Here is a 21,635-nt window from a genome sequence, read left to right on the forward strand (position 1 = left end):
TGCCACAATTTGGAATGGAAGTGGAAGTTTTGTTGCATTAGAAAATAGACTCAAAGGTTTCCAGTTGCGTGCTGTTAAATTGACCTTTGTGAGTGAATTAAACAAAGAGCTCAGGTGTTTTGATGAGGTTTAAGACATGGAATAAAAGGCTTTGATCAGAACTGTAAGTTTCAGTAACTCCTACCAAGTCTGTGACATGATTCAGATAAATAAGATGATTCAGAAGATTCAGAAGGTGTCTCTTCACTGAACTGCTGCCATTAAATGTCAGCTGAAGTGCACGATGCACTTTCGTGTTGAGAACTGAGAGAACTGCTCAGTAAACATTCTGAAACCCTCAATGCAGCCACCAGATCCTCCCTCGTGAAGCACTTCTCCACATTACAGACAAAAGAGGGTTTTCTCAGAATCGCTCACCCCACGTCTGAAGCTCGGTTGGATGTGCCTTTGCTTCTGTAGCTTCCTAATATTCTAGAGACGAGTACTAATGCTCTTTTGAGTCATGGTCTATTATCTTTGCACTGCATGGCTGCACTTTTGCTTTTACCCGGTTGCTAACAATGTTGCTAAGAGACCACAGTACAGTACTCTTGTCTAGTTTCAAGTTATAGACTTATATGTGATGTATGGTATACCTGTTGCATTGGATAGGGATTTCTGGACCGAGATTAAGCCTAGTGTCTAGACTACAAGTTTTTGTTCAATGGAGATTTTCATCAAGCAAATAAAATGCTAGAAAACAAGCCCAAAAGCATTCCAGTAGGATGCCTTCTTACTCCCACCAGTTAGTTTCTCACAAACAATAACTTCATTTACAGAAACACAAGCTGAGCTCCTCCAACCAACACCATTCATCTGAAATAGCTGTTGAATAGAAGTCCTTTAGCCCTGATTTAGGGCAAGTGTACAGTACGCCTCAGTTGTGACCTTGGGAATAAGCTATAAACCCTGTCAGCATTGCTGACCTGAAATAAGAGCATAGCATGTTTGCATCTGAAAGCCAAATATGAATTGCTTTTACTTAGTATATGGGATTTTGTACTGCCTTACCAGAAGCCTTGAAGGAAATTTTTTAAATAAAATTGGCTTTTTGTTGTGAATCCCAATTTAAATTTCCACTGAAATCTGCATGCACAAGTAAGAAAGAAATGTAAAGAGCTTTGGATATACACTGATTGCACGCAGGCATTACTTATCTCAAATTATAAAATTGGATTTTGAGTATTTCAGAACAGTTTCAAGAGGCATCAACACCAGATTGTTAGATGATTTGTGATATATAAATGATATAAGAGATATATAAATGCAAATATGTATAAAAGATGCAGGATGTGGCAGGAAACATTGGATCATTGAGGGACAATGCACTGCCCTGGTCGACCCATAAAGGATTTTGGAAATTAGCTAATACATTTAGTAATAAAGCTGTGATAAATCAGTTTAAACACTGTATTTGCAGTACCTAAACCATTTTAAGACCTTTTGGACAAAATCTGATGCTGACAATGATGACTGTGTACATGATGTTAATAATTTAACCCTATGTAAAGCTATAGTTACTAGTCTTTTTAAAAGTGTAAAAGTTCTAACGTTTTGATCCCTTTTGTCTTTTACAGACTGTTTCAGGGGTGGGTTCAGTGGATGGCCCCAGAGGAAGTGGCCAGATGGAAATTGACCATGACCGCCTGGAGAAAGGCGTCTTGAACCAGGAACCGTCCAGTGGACTGAACCATGCGGGAAATGGAGAGGAGGCGAATGGCAATGAAGCTGGAACTTTGACCAGGGATCAGCATCAGCAGAACCACCACCGTCAGGAGACGTTAGCATGTCTTCCCCAGTCACAGGGCTGGGGGCCTGGTCATCCTATAGGGGCATCGAACCCCCAGCAGCAGCAGGCCGGATGGAGCGACCATGCTGCTGGTAGTTCGGTGAACAATGTGGACATGGAGAACGCTAGGACCCTGGTGGCCTTCTCAGCTAGTGCAGGCTCCCTGTCCACTTGCAATGTTTCTAAGCCTTCTCAAAGCCCTACTGCACAGCTGTATGAGAAGTTCATCCAGGAAATGGGTGGTCGCGGGGATGACGCTAAGCAGAAAGGATGGAGTGGTGATGGTGAAAAAAACTGCACTCCGGAGGATCTGAACACCCTCCAGACGGCACTGAATCAAGCCAGGCATGGTCATAAGCCACCAAACTGTGACTGTGAGGGTCCGGACTGTCCTGACTACCTGGAGTGGTTGGAAAAGAAGATCAAAACGGCGGCCAACAAACAAGACGAGGGTCTTTTCAAGATGTCAGGTGCTCCCCAAACACAGCAACAGCACTACCAGTCTCAACCCCAACCTAAACACACTGATACAAATGCGTCTTGTGGGTCAGTTGCAGAATCTCAGTTGCAGAACCCTGTCAACCAACCTCCAGGTCCAAGACCTTATGGACCCCGGCCACCTATTCAGTGTACCCCCAGTGTGCTGTCAATTGCAAAAGAGAGAAATGTCAGCCTACAAACAGCTATTGCAATTGAGGCACTAACCCAGCTATCTGGCACCAGTGAGGGTGTCGGTGAATCTGCCGGTGGAAATTCCCGCCACCATCCTTCTCCTCAAACTCACTCCCAGACGCAAAATGGGATGCAATTGCTTTCATCACCTGGCCCCCTGTCATCAGCCTCTCCCTCCCCTATGGCCCAGTCTGGACCTCCTGGGCATTTTCCCCAACAAGATCCTGCTTCATGGGATCAGCACAGGCCTTCGTCACAAGGTCCTGCTCCCCACCCCTCCCAATACGGGTCTTCTTCCCCCTTCCCAAACTCGCATCCATCCATCGCTAACCCCTTTCCTCAGCAGTGGCAGCAGGACGCTGGTGGAAGCTGTGTGAAAAGCTCTCCAAGAAACCCCTGGATGATGATGAACTCTGAGCCTCAGGCACATTTTCCGCAACCTTCCCAAAGTGGCAGCGATCCAATGTCTGAGCTGAAACAACTCCTGGGCGATACCAGCGGAAAGTATGCCAATGCTGCCTTTAGGTTCCCTGGCCTGCCTCAGAATTTGAAGGACGGCCAAAATGGTGGCCACCCAGTAATGCCCTACGTCAAGCAGGAGGTAGATAATGGGGAGTACCCAAGTCAGGCTTGTGGAGCAATGGGCCAGTTTGGGATGGTAAATGGCCAGCAGCAGCATCAGCAATTCCAGGGTCAGCAGTTTTCTCAATCCATTAGGCACTCAACTCAGGCAGCACTGCAACAGCACCTTCATCACAAACGTAACCTCTTCTCCAGTCCCCCACCCTTCAGTCCACGGTCACCTATGGCGTGCCAGACCCTACGCAAGTGGTGGCCACAAACGACACAACAAGAAAGCACTCTCGCCATTAAACAAGAACCCAAGGAGCCCAAGAAGAAAAAGAATACGCAGAGTTCTCCTATGCTCAAGCAGCAAGTGGGTGGACAGTTTAGCCCCTTGGGTCCACCTCTTCCTAAACCTAAACCGATCATCATCAAGAAGCCCAAGCAGAAGGCCTCGCAACCGGTCTTCCTCCCGCAGAACCAGATCACAATACAAAAGTCCCTTCCAAGCATGCCAGCGAGTATGCCGTCCCCATCCCAGCTGACGCCATCTCTACCCATCATGGAGGTTGGGTCCCCCCAATGTCTACCCCCATATAACCCCTCTCAGGTGGCTTTGAGCCAGGCAGCTCCAGCCCAAACTCAGGAATCCATTTTCAACAGCAGTAGTACCCCTATGTCTGGAAACACACCCCCGATCTCCACCCCTGCATCTGTACCTGCCCCCCACACCCAGGAAGGGCTGACTAGCTCAGGCCTGACCACAGAAGGTAAGGCTATCACTTCCACACCTCAGACCTCCACATCTCAGACAACTCCACCCTTAGCTGGCCTCGGTTCCCTTGACCCAAAATTTGAGGATCTGATTCGCCAGTTTGAGGAGGAATTCGGGGATCCTTTGCCCTCTGCTTCTGTTGCAGACGCCCCGGGGCAGGGACCTGGACCATCTTCGGTGACAGAGTCACAACAAAACTCTAACTCAGGACAAACCAGACCCCAGTCACCATCCCCAGAGCAGCAAAACAACCCCCTCGCAGCCCCTTCGAGCCAGCCGGAGCCCATGCAAGAAGGAGACAAGGAAAAAGAGCTAGATGTGAATCAAGCTGCAGGAGAGAAAGAAGAAACCCCAGTTCCCTCCAGCCAACTTCCTGCCATCAAACAGGAAGCTGGGGAGTGTGAAATGGATATCAAGCCGTCAGGACAGCTCCTGTCCCAAGCGCAGGAGGCCTATCTGCAGCAGCAGCAGCACCGAATCCTGGCGGACCCCTTCACCATGTCCTCTACTCCCCCACCCAAACGGGTGAAGCTCGAGTCTTCGGGTGGTGTAACGGTGCTGTCCACCACCGGCTGTTTCTCTACAGTAGATGATTTAGATACTCCCACAAAGGATGCTTTGGCTTCAGGACCTTCGCTGAAAGGTTTCCTGGAGTCCCCACTGCGCTACTTGGATACCCCAACCAAGAACCTGCTGGACACACCTGTGAAGGACAACCAAGCAGAATTCCCCCTCTGTGACTGTGTGGGTGAGTATCATAGATCCTAGGTTCATAGAATCAAAGGTTCCTGATCTGGTTTTGCTCTATTTTGGAACTTGCAGCAATAAAACATGTTACACCTGTCGCACAGGTTAAAAACATCTATCTGGATCAAAGTTACATGCTATTCTGTATTTAGTGCAGTTAGTTTTAGTGCACTAAAAACTTTACTACATACTGTCATCAACATCTATTTCAGCTAAATAGTCTCTTCTCGTCAAATAGATGAGGTGCATTTCCAGGTGCTGTGCTGAATTCTAGCTCGTTGGTAGAATCTGATTCCTTTTGAGTGCAGGTGCATCACACAGCAGAATGAGTGCAACAGATTTCCTTTTGGATTCCTTTTATTAGTGTTTATAATTAAGGGTTAAACTAAAGTTAAAGTAGAAACAGAATCACCAGCACTGCAATCTGTTGCACCCGTATTGCCGTGTCACGTGACAACATGTTAAATTTAGCTTGTTTTACTTCATTCATTCAAAAAACCATGGTTCAGCTGATGATCCAACCTAAATATCATCTTTATCATAATAATCTAATGTCTAAACTATTTAAAGGTTAAGCCTCTTTCTTTATGCAGTCATTTCAGTGCATAAAGTCTTAAACATTGTGTGATAAGTATCTATAATAAGCTAAATAACCTATATATAAAAAAGTAAAGAAGTAAAAAAAGGAACAAAGCATAACTTATTTGAAACAAAGCAAACGACCAGAAAATACCCACCCAAAACTTCCAGGTTCTTAAATGAAAATGAGTTTCAATGAGGTTCAGTGAGGTAGCATTCTTTTGTTGTTAGCCGTGTTAGCTTTTTGTGTGTTTATAACTACTCCTTATCAAGGGAATCACACCCTTTATTGATATACAAGATTAAGATATTCCATTGCTTCCACGGCCGCAACCTACGCCGATTCAGACCTCGCTCCAATCCCTTGTTTTCCTTTCTTATTCGCCGCTCTGTATCACTTCTGCCTCGGCACGTTCGTCCCGGCAGTGCCGTCCCTCGTCTGAGAATGCGAGCTCGAGCTCGGGGTCCTCGCTCAGCGCCGGCAGCCCGTCCACAGGGCCTCTCTCTGGGGGAGGCAGCAGGAACAATAGCCCCTACAGAAGGGGTCCATTGTGTCGCGTCGGGTCAGAGGCAGCCAGACGTTCCTGAGCTCCACGAGCCGCTCTGCCTCTGTTTTACAGTCCGAGAGGCGAGGGGCGAGCGCTGGCGTTATTCATTAAAAAGATAGAAAGTCCAGAGTTTTACCTTTTTGACTTTTTGTGTCCAAAACCTTTCGTCGTCTGAGTTCAATGATGATTTGTTTAAAAACTGATTCACTGACCCATATAAATGATCGATGGACATACGACGTCTAGTGTTCCATAATTTGTTTTGTAATGCACAGTCAAACAAACAAACAATTTATTTTTCTGATTCTGAGAGTACATCATTAAAAATACCAAAGAGGTTTATAGTTTTTAATTGCTTCCCATACTTGTTTAGATCTTTCGCACTCAAATAAAAAATGTTCCAGAGTTTTATCATGGTCACAGTTTTGCATGGGGCACTTTTACAAAGGGCAAGTTTTTACAAAATGACTTCACTTGACTACAACTCTTACAGGAAGTCTTCTAATAGATATTAGCCAAGATATATCACGTAATTATTCAGATAATTGGTATTCATTTATTTGTGTATCTCTGTAATTAATCATATGCTCATATAGGACATGTCTAATTTTATTATAAATGTTTTTATTTGGGTCAAAACCCCAATTTATATTTAAATTGGGTTTGTGTAACAACCTAAATATCATCTTTATCATAATAATCTAATGTCTAAACTATTTAAAGGTTAAGCCTCTTTCTTTATGCAGTCATTTCAGTGCATAAAGTATTGAACATTGTGTGATAAGTATCTATAATAAGCTAAATAACCTATATATAAAAAAAGTAAAGAAGTAAAAAAAAATCGTAAAGAAAAGTGTGGGAAGCAATTAAAAACTATAAACCTCACATGCTCAATTAATCCGAAAACTTGGTATATTAAAAAATGGTATTTTTAATGATGTGATCTCAGAATCAGAAAAATTAATTGTTTGCTTGACTCTGTGCATTACAAAATATAAATTGTGGAACTCTAGGTGTCGTATGACTATTGATCATCCTCACCGAACTCAGACGAAGAAAAACTTCGGACACAAAAAATCAGAAAGGTAAAATTTGGGACTTTCTACCTTTTTAATGAATAACTCTTAATCTTGTGTGTGTAACAATATCGATTTTGATGCTTGTGTATTTTTATATTTAATAAAAACCCAATTTATATTTAAGGAATCATATTTATTTATAAAATCTGAATATATAATTTGGTGATATGGATAGTTGGATCTAGTTCTACCTCTTTTTTTGTTTGTTTCCAGTTGGTTATGTTACCCACGCACTCGGCTTGTCTATATAGAACACTTGCTGTTATTTTACAGAGCGCTGTTTTAGTTTTAATCCACCGAAATCTTTACTTTTAAAAGCTTTACTGTTTTACAGTGCGAGCGGCGAGAGCTGGCCGGGGGCTGCGGACCTGATAAAGTGTTTAGGCTCGTAGATCATGTGATGCCGGGGTGTGTTTACAGTGGTTAGACATTAAAACGGGGAGGCGGGAGGGAGGTCAGGGCAGGAGGAGATAGAGTGGAACCTCCCTGCTCTTCACACATCTTTCACTCGCCCTCCTTTCATTTATTTTAGTTTTTTTTTTAGTTTTTGGCGTAAAAAAGGAGGCGTGGGATTCTGGAATCCTGAGTTATAATAACTAGACGTTTCTGCTGAGCAAAAACTAGTTTAAACTGTGAACAAATAAAGGGAAACTTAATAAATATGTATTTTTATTTACTTTAATACCACGAAAACTAAAAGTCATTTTTGACCAGTAGATTTCTATTGGCCCGTTTATCTAGAAGGATGTATTCAGTGTACATGAGAGATCAGGGTTTTGGGTGCTTTTGGTACATTTTCAGAATTGTTTTATGTTGTTTTATAAACGGCTCCTAAATATAAAACTACTAAATAGTCTCATTTAGAGCATTTATTTACAGAAAATGAGAAATGACTGAAATAACAAAAAAGATGCAAAGCTTTCAGACCTCAAATAATATAAAGTTTTAAGAGTTCAGAAATAATCTATATTTGGTGGAATAACACTGGTTGGTTTTTAATCACAGTTTTAATTTCATGCATCTTGGCATCATGTTCTCCTCCACCAGTCTTACACACTGCTTTTGGATAACTTTATGCTGCTTTACTCCTGGTGTAAAAATTCAAGCAGTTCAGTTTGGTGGTTTGATGGTTTGTGATCATCCATCTTCCTCTTGATTATATTCCAGAGTTTTTTTGTTGTTGTTAATTTGGTAAACTCAATGAAACTCATCATTTTTAAATGGTGTCTTAATTTCTTCTAGAGCTGTATTTTTTTTTTATTTAACACAATTTAATAGCATTATCATCGAAAGCATTATGCACAGTATAAAACTCAGAAGATACATGGTTTGGACAGAAAATTAAATAGTTTTGTTTTGAGATTTTTCAACATTTTAACCTTGATATTGTTCACCACTACTTTAAAGAAACTGTAAACAAAGAAAAATTGAAAGGTTTCTTTACTAATAAGTCATCAATTCACTTAAGATTTAACTTAATCTCAATCAGGGAATGCAAAATGTAGAAAAGTCTGTAATAAATGCCTGTTAAAAGTGTCTTTAAAGGGTTTTTTTCACTTTCAAAGTTTATGTAGTATGTTATATTCTTAGAAATAGGATCATTTTATATATTAGATTTAGATGGGCTTTTATATGAAAGCTTAAGAGTTATTGACAAAAACACAGTAAAATGTAAGAAGACTCATTGAGAAAGTATTATATATTAATTTTGACACACACCCTATACTTTCATGTACAGTATGTATTTATATATGTTTTAGTTGGTGGGGGCCGGGGGGTGAACAGCTGTTGCACAACACTTGTTTGGGCTTTTAACTGTAACCAGGAGTGAAGGTCACCCGGCAACCAGTCGCCATAGTAAAACCCCTCCACACACATTCCCCTGTCAACGATACCGTATAAACACAGCGTAACCCGACGCCCACAGCCACGGGCACGGGTACCACCGCGTAACACATGGTGTAGATCACCTGCTAAACTCATACTGTCTATCTGCTCATCTGTCTGTCTGCCAAAAAGATAAAATAAAACATCAAACATCTGCAAAACGTCAACTTTACAGTAGAAGAAAACAACATTTGTAACATTCTTAAGTCGTTTTGGATCATTTCTATTGGTTCATTCATTATTAAATTCTAATGCGATATAAAGTACTGCCAGATTCCCAGATTAATGCAAATGTGACTACTAAAATTATTTTAAAACTGCATAATTTTATAAAGAAAAGTGCTCAATAAATATGTCACATGACCGTCTGAAACCTCCAGGTTCTAATCTGAATATGATGTTAAATGAATGTTGTCTATCTGCTTATCTGTCTGTTTATAAAAAAAAACTTAACATAAAAGGTTAAACTTCTACAAAATATAACTAACTTTCATCATAAAATGATCATTTTGCATAAGTATTTAAACATTGCGCAATAATTAAGCTGTAATAAGCTAAATAACTTAAAAAAAGATGTAATTTTATACAGAAAATACTTTCAGGTTCTCATCTATTAAAAACATCAACTTTACAGTAGAAGAACACAACCCTTTTTACTTTAAATCTAAAATAATTTTATGATTTTATGTCATTTTGGAGCATTTCTATTGGTCCATTCATCATCAAATTCTAATGCAATTAAAAGTACTGCCAGATTTACAGATTTATGTCAAAAAGTGACTACAGCTCCAGTCAAAAGTTTGGACACGGCTTCCTATACAGTAGCTTATGAAGGAGCAAAAGCTACAATGAAGCTACTTTGAAGATTAAACACTTTAAAGGAACATTTTAGACATTGTCTTAACCTTTATGTTAAAAAAAAAACTTAAAGTAAAATTTTCTTTGATTTTACCAAATTTAAACCCTCTGGAATATAATCAAGAGGAAGATGGATGATCACAAACCATCAAACCACCAAACTGAACTGCTTGAATTTTTACACCAGGAGTAAAGCAGCATAAAGTTATCCAAAAGCAGTGTGTAAGACTGGTGGAGGAGAACATGATGCCAAGATGCATTAAAAAAAACTGTGATTAAAGACCAGGATTATTCCACCAAATATTGATTATTTCTGAACTCTTAAAACATTATGAATATGAACTTGTTTTCTTTGCATTATTTGAGGTCTGAAATCTCATTTTCTGTAAATAAATGCTCTAAATTAAATCTTGGAATTTGGGAGAAACTGAAGTGCTCATTTTTCTCTCTCTCAGTAAATATGAAGAAACATTAGCGGAGCGTTAGATTATATGCGTAATGAATAGCGTTACAGCAGTGCAGTGTTTGTTGGGTTATTTGGGCTGCAGTCTCCGCATGCCTCGCATGCTTTTCTGCTTTTCTGCTTTTCATTTTGTCACTTCCTCCCACTGGTCCCGCCCATATCCCTACTAACACCCATAGAGGAATATGACCTCAGATTCCCTCTGAGTCTCTCGCCCACTCTCTCTCTCTCCTTCTCTCTCTCTCTCTCTCTCTCTCTCTCTCTCTCTCCTTCTCTCTCTCTCTCTCTCTCTCCTTCTCTCTCCTTCTCTCTCTCTCTCTCTCTCTCTCTCTCCTTCTCTCTCTCTCTCTCTCTCTCTCTCCTTCTCTCTCCTTCTCTCTCTCTCTCTCTCTCTCCTTCTCTCTCTCTCTCTCTCTCTCTCTCCTTCTCTCTCTCTCTCTCTCTCTCTCTCTCTCCTTCTCTCTCCTTCTCTCTCTCTCTCTCTCTCCTTCTCTCTCTCTCTCCTTCTCTCTCTCTGACTCACTCTGACTCGCCCTCTTCTGAAAGCTCCCTCGAACCATCTGGGTGTTTTTATTTTTTATTATTTTATTTTTTATTGTAATCTTGTAGCAACATTGGCACCAGGGTGTGTCTGGTGTTTTCTCAGGCCCAGAGACTAAACTGCTCTGTTTCTAGTTCATTTCTAGTTTATTTATTTCTAGTTAATTTCTAACTAATTTCTAGTTTGTTTCTAGAGACTAAACTGCTCTGTTTAAACTTAATTTCTATTTCATTTCTAGTTTGTTTCTAGAAAATAAACTGCTCTGTTTAGAGTTCATTTCTAATTCATTTCTGGTTCATTTCAAGTTCATTTCTAGTTTATTTCAAGTTTGTTTCTAGAGACTAAACTGCTCTGTTTAGAGTTCATTTCTAGTTAATTTCTGGTTAATTTCTACTTCATTTCTAGTTAATTTCTAGTTAATTTCTAGTTTGTTTCTAGTTAATTTCTAGTTAATTTCTGGTTCATTTCTACTTCATTTCTAGTTAATTTCTAGTTAATTTCTAGTTTGTTTCTAGTTAATTTCTAGTTAATTTCTGGTTCATTTCTAACTAATTTCTAGTTTGTTTCTAGAGACTAAACTGCTCTAATTAAACTTAATTTCTAGTTCATTTCTAGTTCATTTCTAGCTCTTGTCAGGATGTAATTAGGGCTTATTTAAGTATTTTAAATACTAAAAAAAGAAAATATTCAAATGTTATCATTGGAAGACACGCAAAACATTCTGCTAGGTCTATCACACTTGCCCTGATATCATATTAAATGTTATATTTTTTGGATTTATTCTTTCCCAGTGTAAGCACATATAAAGAGAACAAGCGAGGTCTCAGGATAGAGCCTTGGGTTTCACCACTAATAATAAGAGCTGAACAGTGAATTTACATCTGTTTATTTAGGATTAAAACCAACTGAACATTTTATCCTCACTTTACTAGATTAAGATGCTTTAGTGTATTTTCTTAAATTTAGTAGAATACAGCTGTACAAAATGAAGAGAGCACTTCAGTTTCTGAATCAGTTTCTCTGATTTTGCTATTTATAGGTTTATGTTTGAGTAAAATGAACATTGTTGTTTTATTCTATAAACTACAGACAACATTCCTCCCAAATTCTACTCAAATTTTACGCAGTTTAGAGCATTTATTTACAGAAAATGAGAAATGACTGAAATAAGAAAAAAAATGCAGAACTTTCAGACCTCAAATAATACAAGTTTTTTTTCATGCATCTCGGCATCTCCTCCACCAGTCTTACACACTGCTTTTGGATAACTTTATGCTGCTTTACTCCTGGTGTAAAAATTCAAGCAGTTCAGTTTGGTGGTTTGATGGTTTGTGATCATCCATCTTCCTCTTGATTATATTCCAGAGGTTTTTAATTTGGTAAAATCAAAGAAACTCATCATTTTTAACTGCTCTCTAATTCAACTGACTTTTCATTTTTGTCTCTTTATCTCTCTCTCCTCCTGCAGAGCAAATCCTGGAGAAAGATGAAGGACCCTACTACAATCATTTGGGATCAGGCCCCACTGTGGCGTCTATACGAGAGCTGATGGAGGGCAGGTGAGATCCTCTGGTCCAGTCTGGTCCATTTAACCTTCATTCGTCCTTCACGGCGTCTCTTTTCCCTTCATCAGTTTCTGAGAGAGTCTTTTTATAGAGCCTGTTCTTCACTGGAGGGTAAACGTGATATTTGGGATCAAGCTGCACATAATATGGATTGTGGGTCATGTGTCTTATCAAGATACTGGATACTGTGATACTGAATACACTGTATTAATCAGGGTTTTCTGAAATTTAACACGATCCAAAAGTATATATTTATATATTTTAAATATAGTGTGTTGTTGCAGTTATAATTGACCAATATACAGCAATAAGTCCTGACTTGAGAAAAGACAAGCTAGATACACTAATGATACCAGGGACGGAACTAAAGCTAGCGAAAAGCTAACTAACCTTAGTGACGAGCTAGCAAACACACTAATGCTACCAGGGAGAGAACTGAAGCTAGCGAAAGGTAGCTAACCTTAGAAACAAGCTAGCTAACACACTAATTCTACCAGGGAGAGAACTAAAGCTAGCTAAAAGCTAGCTAACTTTAGTGACGAGCTAGCTTACACACTAATGCCACCAGGGAGGGAGCTAACGTTAATGAGCTAACTAACACACAATTGTTTCTGGGGAGAGAAATAAGCTAACTAACTTAAGCAACAAGCTAACTAACACACTAATGTTACTGGGGAGAGAAATACCATTAACGATAAGCTAGCTAACTTAAGCAACAAGCTAAGTGACACACTAATGTTACCAGGAAATAACTAAATATTGTGCAAAGCTAGCTAACATTAGTGACGAGCCAGCTAACCACGAGCTAGCTAAAATACTAATGATACCAGGAAGGCAACTACCATTAGCAATATGCTAGCTAACCTTAAGAATGAGCTAATTAACGTTAGTGACAAGCTAGCTGATATACTAATGTTACTGGGGAGAGAACTATAGCTAGCAATGAGCTAGCTAACCTTATCGATGAGCTAGCTAACCTAACCAACAGGCTAGCTAACAAACTAATGTTACTGGGGACAGAACTAACATAAGCGATGAGCTGGCTAACCTTAGTGACGAATTAGCTATCATAATAATGATACCGGAAAGAGAACTAAAGCTTGTGGCGAGCTAGCTAATCTTTGAGATGAGCTAACTAACTTACGCAACTAGCTAGATAACACACATAATGTTACCAGGGAGGGAACAAATGTTAGCAATAAGCTAGCTAATCTTAGTAACAAGCTAGCTAACCTTAGTGCTCAGCTAACTGGCATACTAATGTTACCAGAGAATTAACATTAGCAATGAACTAGCTAACCTTAGCGGCAAGCTAGCTAATCTTAGCGGCAAGCTAGCTAACACACTAATGTTACTGGGGCGAGAATAAAGCTAACTATGATCTAGCTAACCTTAGCAATGAGCTAGCTAAAATACTAATGATACCAGGAAGGCAACTACTGTTAGCAGTATGCTAGCTAACCTTAAGAATGAGCCAGTTAATCTTAATTACAAGCTAGTTGATATACTAATGTGACTGGGGAGAGAACTATAGCTACCAACGAGCTAGCTAACCTTAGCAATGAGCTAGTTAACCTTAGCGATGAGCTAGCTTACCTATCCAACAAGCTAGCTGACACACTAATGTTACTGGGGACAGAACTAACATAAACGATGAGTTAGCTAACCTTAGCGACAAATTAGCTAACATAATAATCTCACTGGGGATTGAAATAGTTAGTGACAAGCTAAATATTAGTGACAACAAGCTAACGTTAGTGACAAGCTAGCTAACCTTAGTGATGAGCTAACATACTAATGTTACCGAGGAAAGAATAAAGCTAACAAAGATCTAGCTAACCTTAGCGCTCAGCTAGCTGACATACTTTAACCATAACATTAACCAGAGAACTAACATTAGCAATGAACTAGCTAACCTTAGCGGCAAGCTAGCTAATCTTAGCGACAAGCTAGCTAACACACTAATGCTACCAAGGAGAGAAATGAAGCTAGCAACAAGCTAGCTAACCTTAGCAACGAGCTCAGAAGTTTGTTTGCTGCTGGTTGTGAATAAAAAATGTTCCTTTCTGTAATTTTTTTAATAGTTTTTGTGATTTGTGTTTTCACACTTTACTATAATAACTTATGGAATTTGGTTCAGTTGACTTCATGTGGTGACTTCTGATTAGGTTTTAGAAGAGACCCTGGTTAGAATTGTCCGTGTATAGAATTACCTTTGGCAGAAATTAAACATCCACATTTAATGCAGGACACCCCACCCACATATCCCACCGGTCAGTGCTTTTAAAACACTTTCCAATACATTTCTAATGCATATTTAATACATTATGGCTACAGAGGTCATTAAAAAGTGTTACCTAAAGTCCTTATGCAATTAAATTAGCTGCATTATATAACAGTGAGTTACATAACGGATTGCATTTGCATTTGATTAGCACTTTAGTGTCAATGGGTGGGTTGCAAATTCAAGATAAATTTGCAAAATTTAGCCAAAATGCTAAAATATGGCCAAAGAATTTGTTTTCTCAGTCTGAGAAATGCAGGAATTTTAAAAGTTGACCCAGTTGAGTTGAGTTGTGTTAATTCTGCTGAGGGTTATAGTAGAGCCGTATCTACAGGATCCTGGCACCAGACACTTCCACAGCTGTGAACTGGCATCTCCTCTACTGTTTACTCTACTTCCCTTATCCTCCTCCCCTCACTCTATTTCCATCTCTCTCTCTCTCTCTCTCTCTCTCTGTCTATCTCGCTCTGTCTGTCTCTCCCGCTCTGTCTGTCTCTTTCTTCTGTTCTGTGAGACCATCCCTGACTCAAAATACAGTAGAAATGAGGAACAAGTAGATACAGAATCACCAGCACCGTAATCTGTTGTACCCGTACTGCTCTGTAATTAATCTACAGTTACAGTAGATACAGAATCACAAGCACTGTAATCTGTTGTACCCGTACTGCTCTGTAATTAATCTACAGTTACAGTAGATACAGAATCACAAGCACTGTAATCTGTTGTACCCGTACTGCTCTGTAATTAATCTACAGTTACAGTAGATACAGAATCACCAGCACTGTAATCTGTTGTACCCGTACTGCTCTGTAATTAATCTACAGTTACAGTAGATACAGAATCACCAGCACTGTAATCTGTTGTACCCGTACTGCTCTGTAATTAATCTACAGTTACAGTAGATACAGAATTACCAGCACTGTAATCTGTTGTACCCGTACTGCTCTGTAATTAATCTACAGTTACAGTAGATACAGAATCACCAGCACCGTAATCTGTTGTACCCGTACTGCTCTGTAGTTAATCTACAGTTACAGTAGATACAGAATCACCAGCACCGTAATCTGTTGTACCCGTACTGCTCTGTAATTAATCTACAGTTACAGTAGATACAAAATCACCTGCACTGTAATCTGTTGTACCTATACTGCTCTGTAATTAATCTACAGTTACAGTAGATACAGAATCACCAGCACTGTAATCTGTTGTACCCGTACTGCTCTGTAATTAATCTACAGTTACAGTAGATACAGAATCACCAGCACTGTAATCTGACTCCTCTATTCCTACTTAACCCTGACTGCACTTCTTGTGACTCTTTCATTCCTGTTCCTGCTTCTTTCTAACCAGGTGATCAAGGGTGATTGGAAGTGATTGGGGGTGATTGACCTCATTGTGGGCACCGTTCTAAAGCCTGTATAGAAAGCTGAGATGTCCTGGGCGAGTGGGTGCAGGGGTCAGTGGGCGCTGGTTCGAGGGGGGGGCGTCTCTTTGTTGGTGTTTAGGAGAAGGACGTAGGAACTATAAATTTCTGAATTTAAGCCTCATCCTAATTTGACCTCTGACCCCGGCAGGGCCACCCTGCGGAGTGCGGTGCTGCTCCGCTGGAGTGTGTGATTGTAGATGAATAGGGGGTTTAGGGAGGAGGTGGTGGGGGGGTGTATAGCAGTGTGTGTGGGGGGGGGGTGGGTCTTTATCTCCATGGTTTGAGGTCTCGGTAAGCTGACGACTCCAATACTGACAGCAGTGACCAATGAGAGGGGGTGGGGCTTTCCCGCAGTGACCTCATCTGATTGTGTTCCCGTGGACGCGTGGCGGCTATTGCCTGAATTGTCTGAGTGTAAATAGTGCAAATAGGGGCTGTTTTAGAAACACCGCGTGTGTCGGTAACAATTCGAAGCAGTAGTGCTGGTTTTAAAACTACTGAAAGTATAAAAGTAAAAGTAAGAAAAGGGGAATAAATAAAGCCAATAAGAACAAAAGCTTAGAGTTCTATAGTGCACTAACCCGCCACCCCCCACCCCCCTCCAAAAAAAAAAAACATTTTACTAAAAGCCATAAAAAAAGGTTAATATTGATAATATAACTTGTGATTTTGCACTAGGCTGTTCCCTAGTGTTTAAGCTGCATATATGCCCCATTGTAAATGAATGTATATATTTTAGTAGAATGTAAATATATTAAAGGTAAAGTTTAGTTGGACTGGAGTTTATCAGAAGTTCTCTTGAGTCTCTGCACAGATCATCTTCACACTAGGCTACATACTGTACGTTTACATATACTGTTCTTGCTGGTGGATTTGTGGGTATATTTTTTATATATGTGTGTGGTATGTGTTTATACTTCTCTACATCCAATCACAATCAGATTCACTCTATCTGGATGGAGAGATTTATCTGGATAGGGGTTTTATTGAATGGAATGAAAACGAGCTGAAATGAAATAGAAGTAATGAGGCTGTTTTTATTAAAATGTAAGGATTAGAAAATTCAGATTTTAACCAGATTTTAAGTTAAGTATTTAACCTGTTGCTCTGTGTGTGTTTGGGCTGCAGGTATGGAGAGAAAGGTGAAGCGATCCGAATAGAGAAGGTGATCTACACCGGCCGGGAGGGCAAGAGCTCACAGGGCTGTCCCATCGCCAAGTGGGTGAGTATATTTCTTACAATCTTCAACGTAAAGTATCTCCTCTTGTTTAGATGATCAGTTTTGAACATCTCTGCTGGATTTTCTCAGTCAGTTTTATGAGGTAGAGTCACCTGGAATTCAGGCTTTCAGTTAACAGCTGTGCTGAACTCATCAAGAGTTAATTCCTTGAATTTCTTGTCTCTTAATAAAGTGTTTGAAAGCATGAGTTAAAGTAAAGTAGTGAAGAGGTAGAGATGGTAAAGAAAGAAAAACTTTAGTCAGTTTTGCACTCACTGTAAAAACCACCAAAAACATTATAATGATGGAACTGGCACTCATCAGGACTGCCCCAGGAAAGTAAGAGAGAGACCAACTGGTACAGTACATGCACCAGGACTCTAAACTCTGAACGAGCCATTATATAAAATGCGCAGATCAAATTGTGCCAATATTACATGTTATATCACGAACCTGGATTGTAGTATTGTGATTATTATACCACAGTTCCATTAATGAATAATCACTGTTTATTGAAAGATTTTAAATAGTTAAAGAGGAGGAGAGAAAATAGGATCTGTTTGGTTATAAAAACTCCGCCAGTTAAAATAGTTCCATTGCTGCTCTGTTTGTTTGTAGCTGCGCTGTTTGGTTTGTAAGCGCTGCATGGTTGCTAGGTTACCTGTATGTGGTGGAGTAATACAACATGGAGAGCTTCGGATACAGTGCATTACCGGCTGATAACGGTACTCATAGAACGCCTCTGATGCCAATCACATTACATTATATTATTATATCATATTATATTATATTATATTATATATGGTCTGTATGTGTTTTGTTCTATATTATATAGTAGATTATATATGGTGTGTATATTTGCACCGCAGTGACTCGTTCCTTGAAAGGCAACCTGTTATCATTAGCCAAAGGCTATTAACCAGCAGGGGGTGGCACTTCCCTCAGCACACACACACACACACACACACTCACAGCTAATGGCTTTATGGTTGACAGCGTATGTGCTGATGGTAGATAATCTGTATAGCCAATGAATTACACTTCTGCTGTTTGTACAAATTATCTATATATGACTTATATATAGTTATATACTACTTTTTTGCCCTTATTATTCTTTTTTTTAATATTATAAATTTTGTTGCATATTGTAGCTTTTTCATTGTGCGATATGCAAAAAATACGTAATTGAATCCTTTAAAAGCACTATTTTTCCACTTTAAGCAAATTTGGCAAAAAAAAAACAACTTATTAATAGTATAAATTTATTTTTACAATATTCAGACTATAATAAAACTATAATAAAGAACAGTAGAACTTGCTTCTTTATCTGATAGGCTCAGATTATGTTTCTATATTTCTCTTTTTAGTTTTAAATAAAAGCACTATTTATTTATTTTTTATTTAGTTAAGACAGCAATAAAGACATTACTAAATGTTAATGCTTAGGAAATAATATAATTCATTGATGCATTAGTAAAAAAAATGCTGGAATGATACATATATATTTTTTTTAACTTGTGTGAATTAATCATCAGTATTGTTACTTAATGTTTCTTTATAGTAAAGTGTTATTAAATATTTAATAGATAAAGATGCGCACTGTTATGTAATATATGTTTATAATATATATATATATATAATGTTGTTTCTCTGCCGCCCCCTGCAGGTGATCCGGCGCGGCAGCGAGAAGGAGAAGCTGCTGTGTTTGGTGCGGCACCGGGCGGGTCACCACTGTGCCAACGCCGTCATCATCATCCTCATCCTGGCGTGGGAGGGGGTCTCGCGGGCGGTGGGGGATAAACTGTACCGCGAGATCTCCGACACCCTCACCAAATACGGCAACCCCACCAGCCGCCGCTGTGGCCTCAACGACGAGTGAGTGACTGACCTCCGATTCACTTCATATCAACACATCCTATATATATATATATATATATTTATATATATTACATTTTTTATTTACATAGTAAATGAATAGTAAAGTGATCCAGACTGTAAAGGAAAACATAAGGAATCATGTCCCATTATAAATAATTCAGAATCTACTTTTAATAAGTGTATGTCTAATATAAGTGATTCAAATGATTCTGATGATTCATGAATTCATTGATTCATGTGATTCAGTAACTGCTGTAAATATTTCAGTTTCTACTATAAATAATCCTGTTTTTACTATAAGTACTATTAATGGCTCAGTTTCTACTATAAATGATTCATATTGTACTATAAATGATTCAGTATCTACTATACATGATTCAGTTTCTACCATAATTGATTCAGTTTCTACTATAAGTACTATACACGATTCAGATTCTACTATGAATGATTCAGTTTCTACTATAGGTACAATAAATGATTCAGTATCTGCTATAAATGATTTAGTATCAACTATATATGATTCTGTGTCTACTCTAAGTGATTCAGATTCTACTATAGATGATTCAGTTTCTACTATAAATGATTCAGTTTCTACTATAAATGATTCAGTTTCTACTATAAATAATTCAGTTGCTACTATGAGTACTATAAATGATTCAGTTTCTACTATAAATAATTCAGTTTCTACTATAAATGATTCAGTTTCTACTATGAGTACTATAAATAATTCAGTTGCTACTATAAATGATTCAGTTTCTACTATAAATGATTCAGTTTCTACTATAAATGATTCAGTTTCTACTATGAGTACTATAAATGATTCAGTTTCTACTATAAATGATTCAGTTTCTACTATGAGTACTATAAATGATTCAGTTTCTACTATAAATGATTCAGTTTCTACTATAAATGATTCAGTTTCTACTATAAATAATTCAGTTGCTACTATGAGTACTATAAATGATTCAGTTTCTACTATAAATAATTCAGTTTCTACTATAAATGATTCAGTTTCTACTATGAGTACTATAAATAATTCAGTTGCTACTATAAATGATTCAGTTTCTACTATAAATGATTCAGTTTCTACTATAAATGATTCAGTTTCTACTATGAGTACTATAAATGATTCAGTTTCTACTATAAATGATTCAGTTTCTACTATGAGTACTATAAATGATTCAGTTTCTACTATAAATGATTCAGTTTCTACTATAAATGATTCAGTTTCTACTATGAGTACTATAAATGATTCAGTTTCTACTATAAATGATTCAGTTTCTACTATGAGTACTATAAATTATTCAGTTTCTACTATAAATTATTCAGTTTCTACTATAAATGATTCAGTTTCTACTATGAGTACTATAAATTATTTAGTATCTGCTATAAATTATTTCATTTTTACTATTAGCACTATAAATGACTCAGTATCTGCTACAAATGATTCAGTATCTACAGTTTATTATTCAGTATCTGCTATAAATGATTCAGTATCTGCTATAAATTATTTCATTTTTACTATAGCCACTATAAATGACTCAGCATCTACTCTAAATGATTCTGTATCTGATATAAATGATTCAGTATCTATTATAAATAACTCAGTATCTACTATAAATGATTATGTATCTGTTATAAATTATTCAGTGTATACTATGTATGATTCAGTATCTACTCTAAATAATTCTGCATCTACTATAGATAATTCAGTATCTATTATAAATGATCCAGTATCTGCTTATAGGGAACTGTTTTTAAAATAAATGCAACTTGTGTTTGTTTAATGAGGAATTGAAATATATCTTCTTAAAACAGTTTAAATAGTAATTTCTGTAGAGTTAATCTGCTCTCAGTGAGTATAAATGGGATATATTCAGCAGTATAAAGGTAACTCTCTCTCTTCACCTTTAGAAAAGTGCTTTTTTTTGTTTACCCTGTAGTTTTAGACACGCCCACATTACCTAACTAAAGCCGTGAACTTTAGCTGTGGAGATGATTCAGGTGTGTTCCTGCAGGTAATCATTAACCTGCACTGCAGTCTGACCTGAAGACCCCAGAGCCAGGTCTGATTCAGCTGCTGAAGCCTGTAGATCCTGTTACTTCTGATTTATTTCAGGTTGATCTGCAGTAATACAGTGAATATTTTCAGGTCCTGCAGGAAGATTTATTCGGTGCATGGTTTTAATTTATCCTGCTAAACAGCATCTGCTCGATTTACAGAGCCAAAACTAACCAGGATCAATAAAGTGAATTAAATCACAGTGTTTTGATTCGAAGAGCTCATTCCAGCTCTTGCTATTGTTAGATATTTTAATAAAAATCAGATTTAAGACTTTATAAATTATGAATCATGTTTTGTTCAGCCTGGACAACTTTTAAAATGTTATAAAAATAAAGTTAATTTTGGTGAAATATTAAATTTCAGAGAGCCGTACCACAACTGCAGTTGAACAATACGTAAAATAAATACATTTAAAGACAGGGTTAATCATGTTTTACAGAGAGAAAAACCTGTAAAACCTCTATTTTCCCAATTCAGAATTAATACATTAATAATTTATATCGTATATATATATATATATATAGTGATTCAGGCGATTCATATTCATGAATTCATTGATTCAGGTGATTCAGTAACTGCTGTAAATATTGCAGTGTCTACTATAAATGATTCAGTATCTACTATAAATGATTTAGTATCTGCTATAAATGATTCCGT

General features: G+C 38.1%; 1 protein-coding gene across 3 annotated transcripts in view; it reads left to right on the top strand.

Annotated features, from left to right (window-relative positions):
• The window catches only part of tet3 (tet methylcytosine dioxygenase 3), a 75,423-nt gene that overhangs the window by 41,053 nt on the left and 12,735 nt on the right, over positions 1-21,635 (top strand). For all 3 annotated transcript variants that reach the window (XM_022664714.2, XM_049470686.1, XM_049470685.1), the window contains 4 exons: positions 1,617-4,587; positions 12,010-12,100; positions 16,945-17,038; positions 18,702-18,910. In XM_022664714.2, the coding sequence (XP_022520435.2) occupies positions 1,617-4,587; positions 12,010-12,100; positions 16,945-17,038; positions 18,702-18,910 (3,365 nt within the window). The remainder of the gene's footprint in view (positions 1-1,616; positions 4,588-12,009; positions 12,101-16,944; positions 17,039-18,701; positions 18,911-21,635) is intronic.

The sequence above is a fragment of the Astyanax mexicanus genome, chromosome 22 (assembly GCF_023375975.1).
Source record: "Astyanax mexicanus isolate ESR-SI-001 chromosome 22, AstMex3_surface, whole genome shotgun sequence".
NCBI classification, from domain to species: domain Eukaryota; kingdom Metazoa; phylum Chordata; class Actinopteri; order Characiformes; family Acestrorhamphidae; genus Astyanax; species Astyanax mexicanus.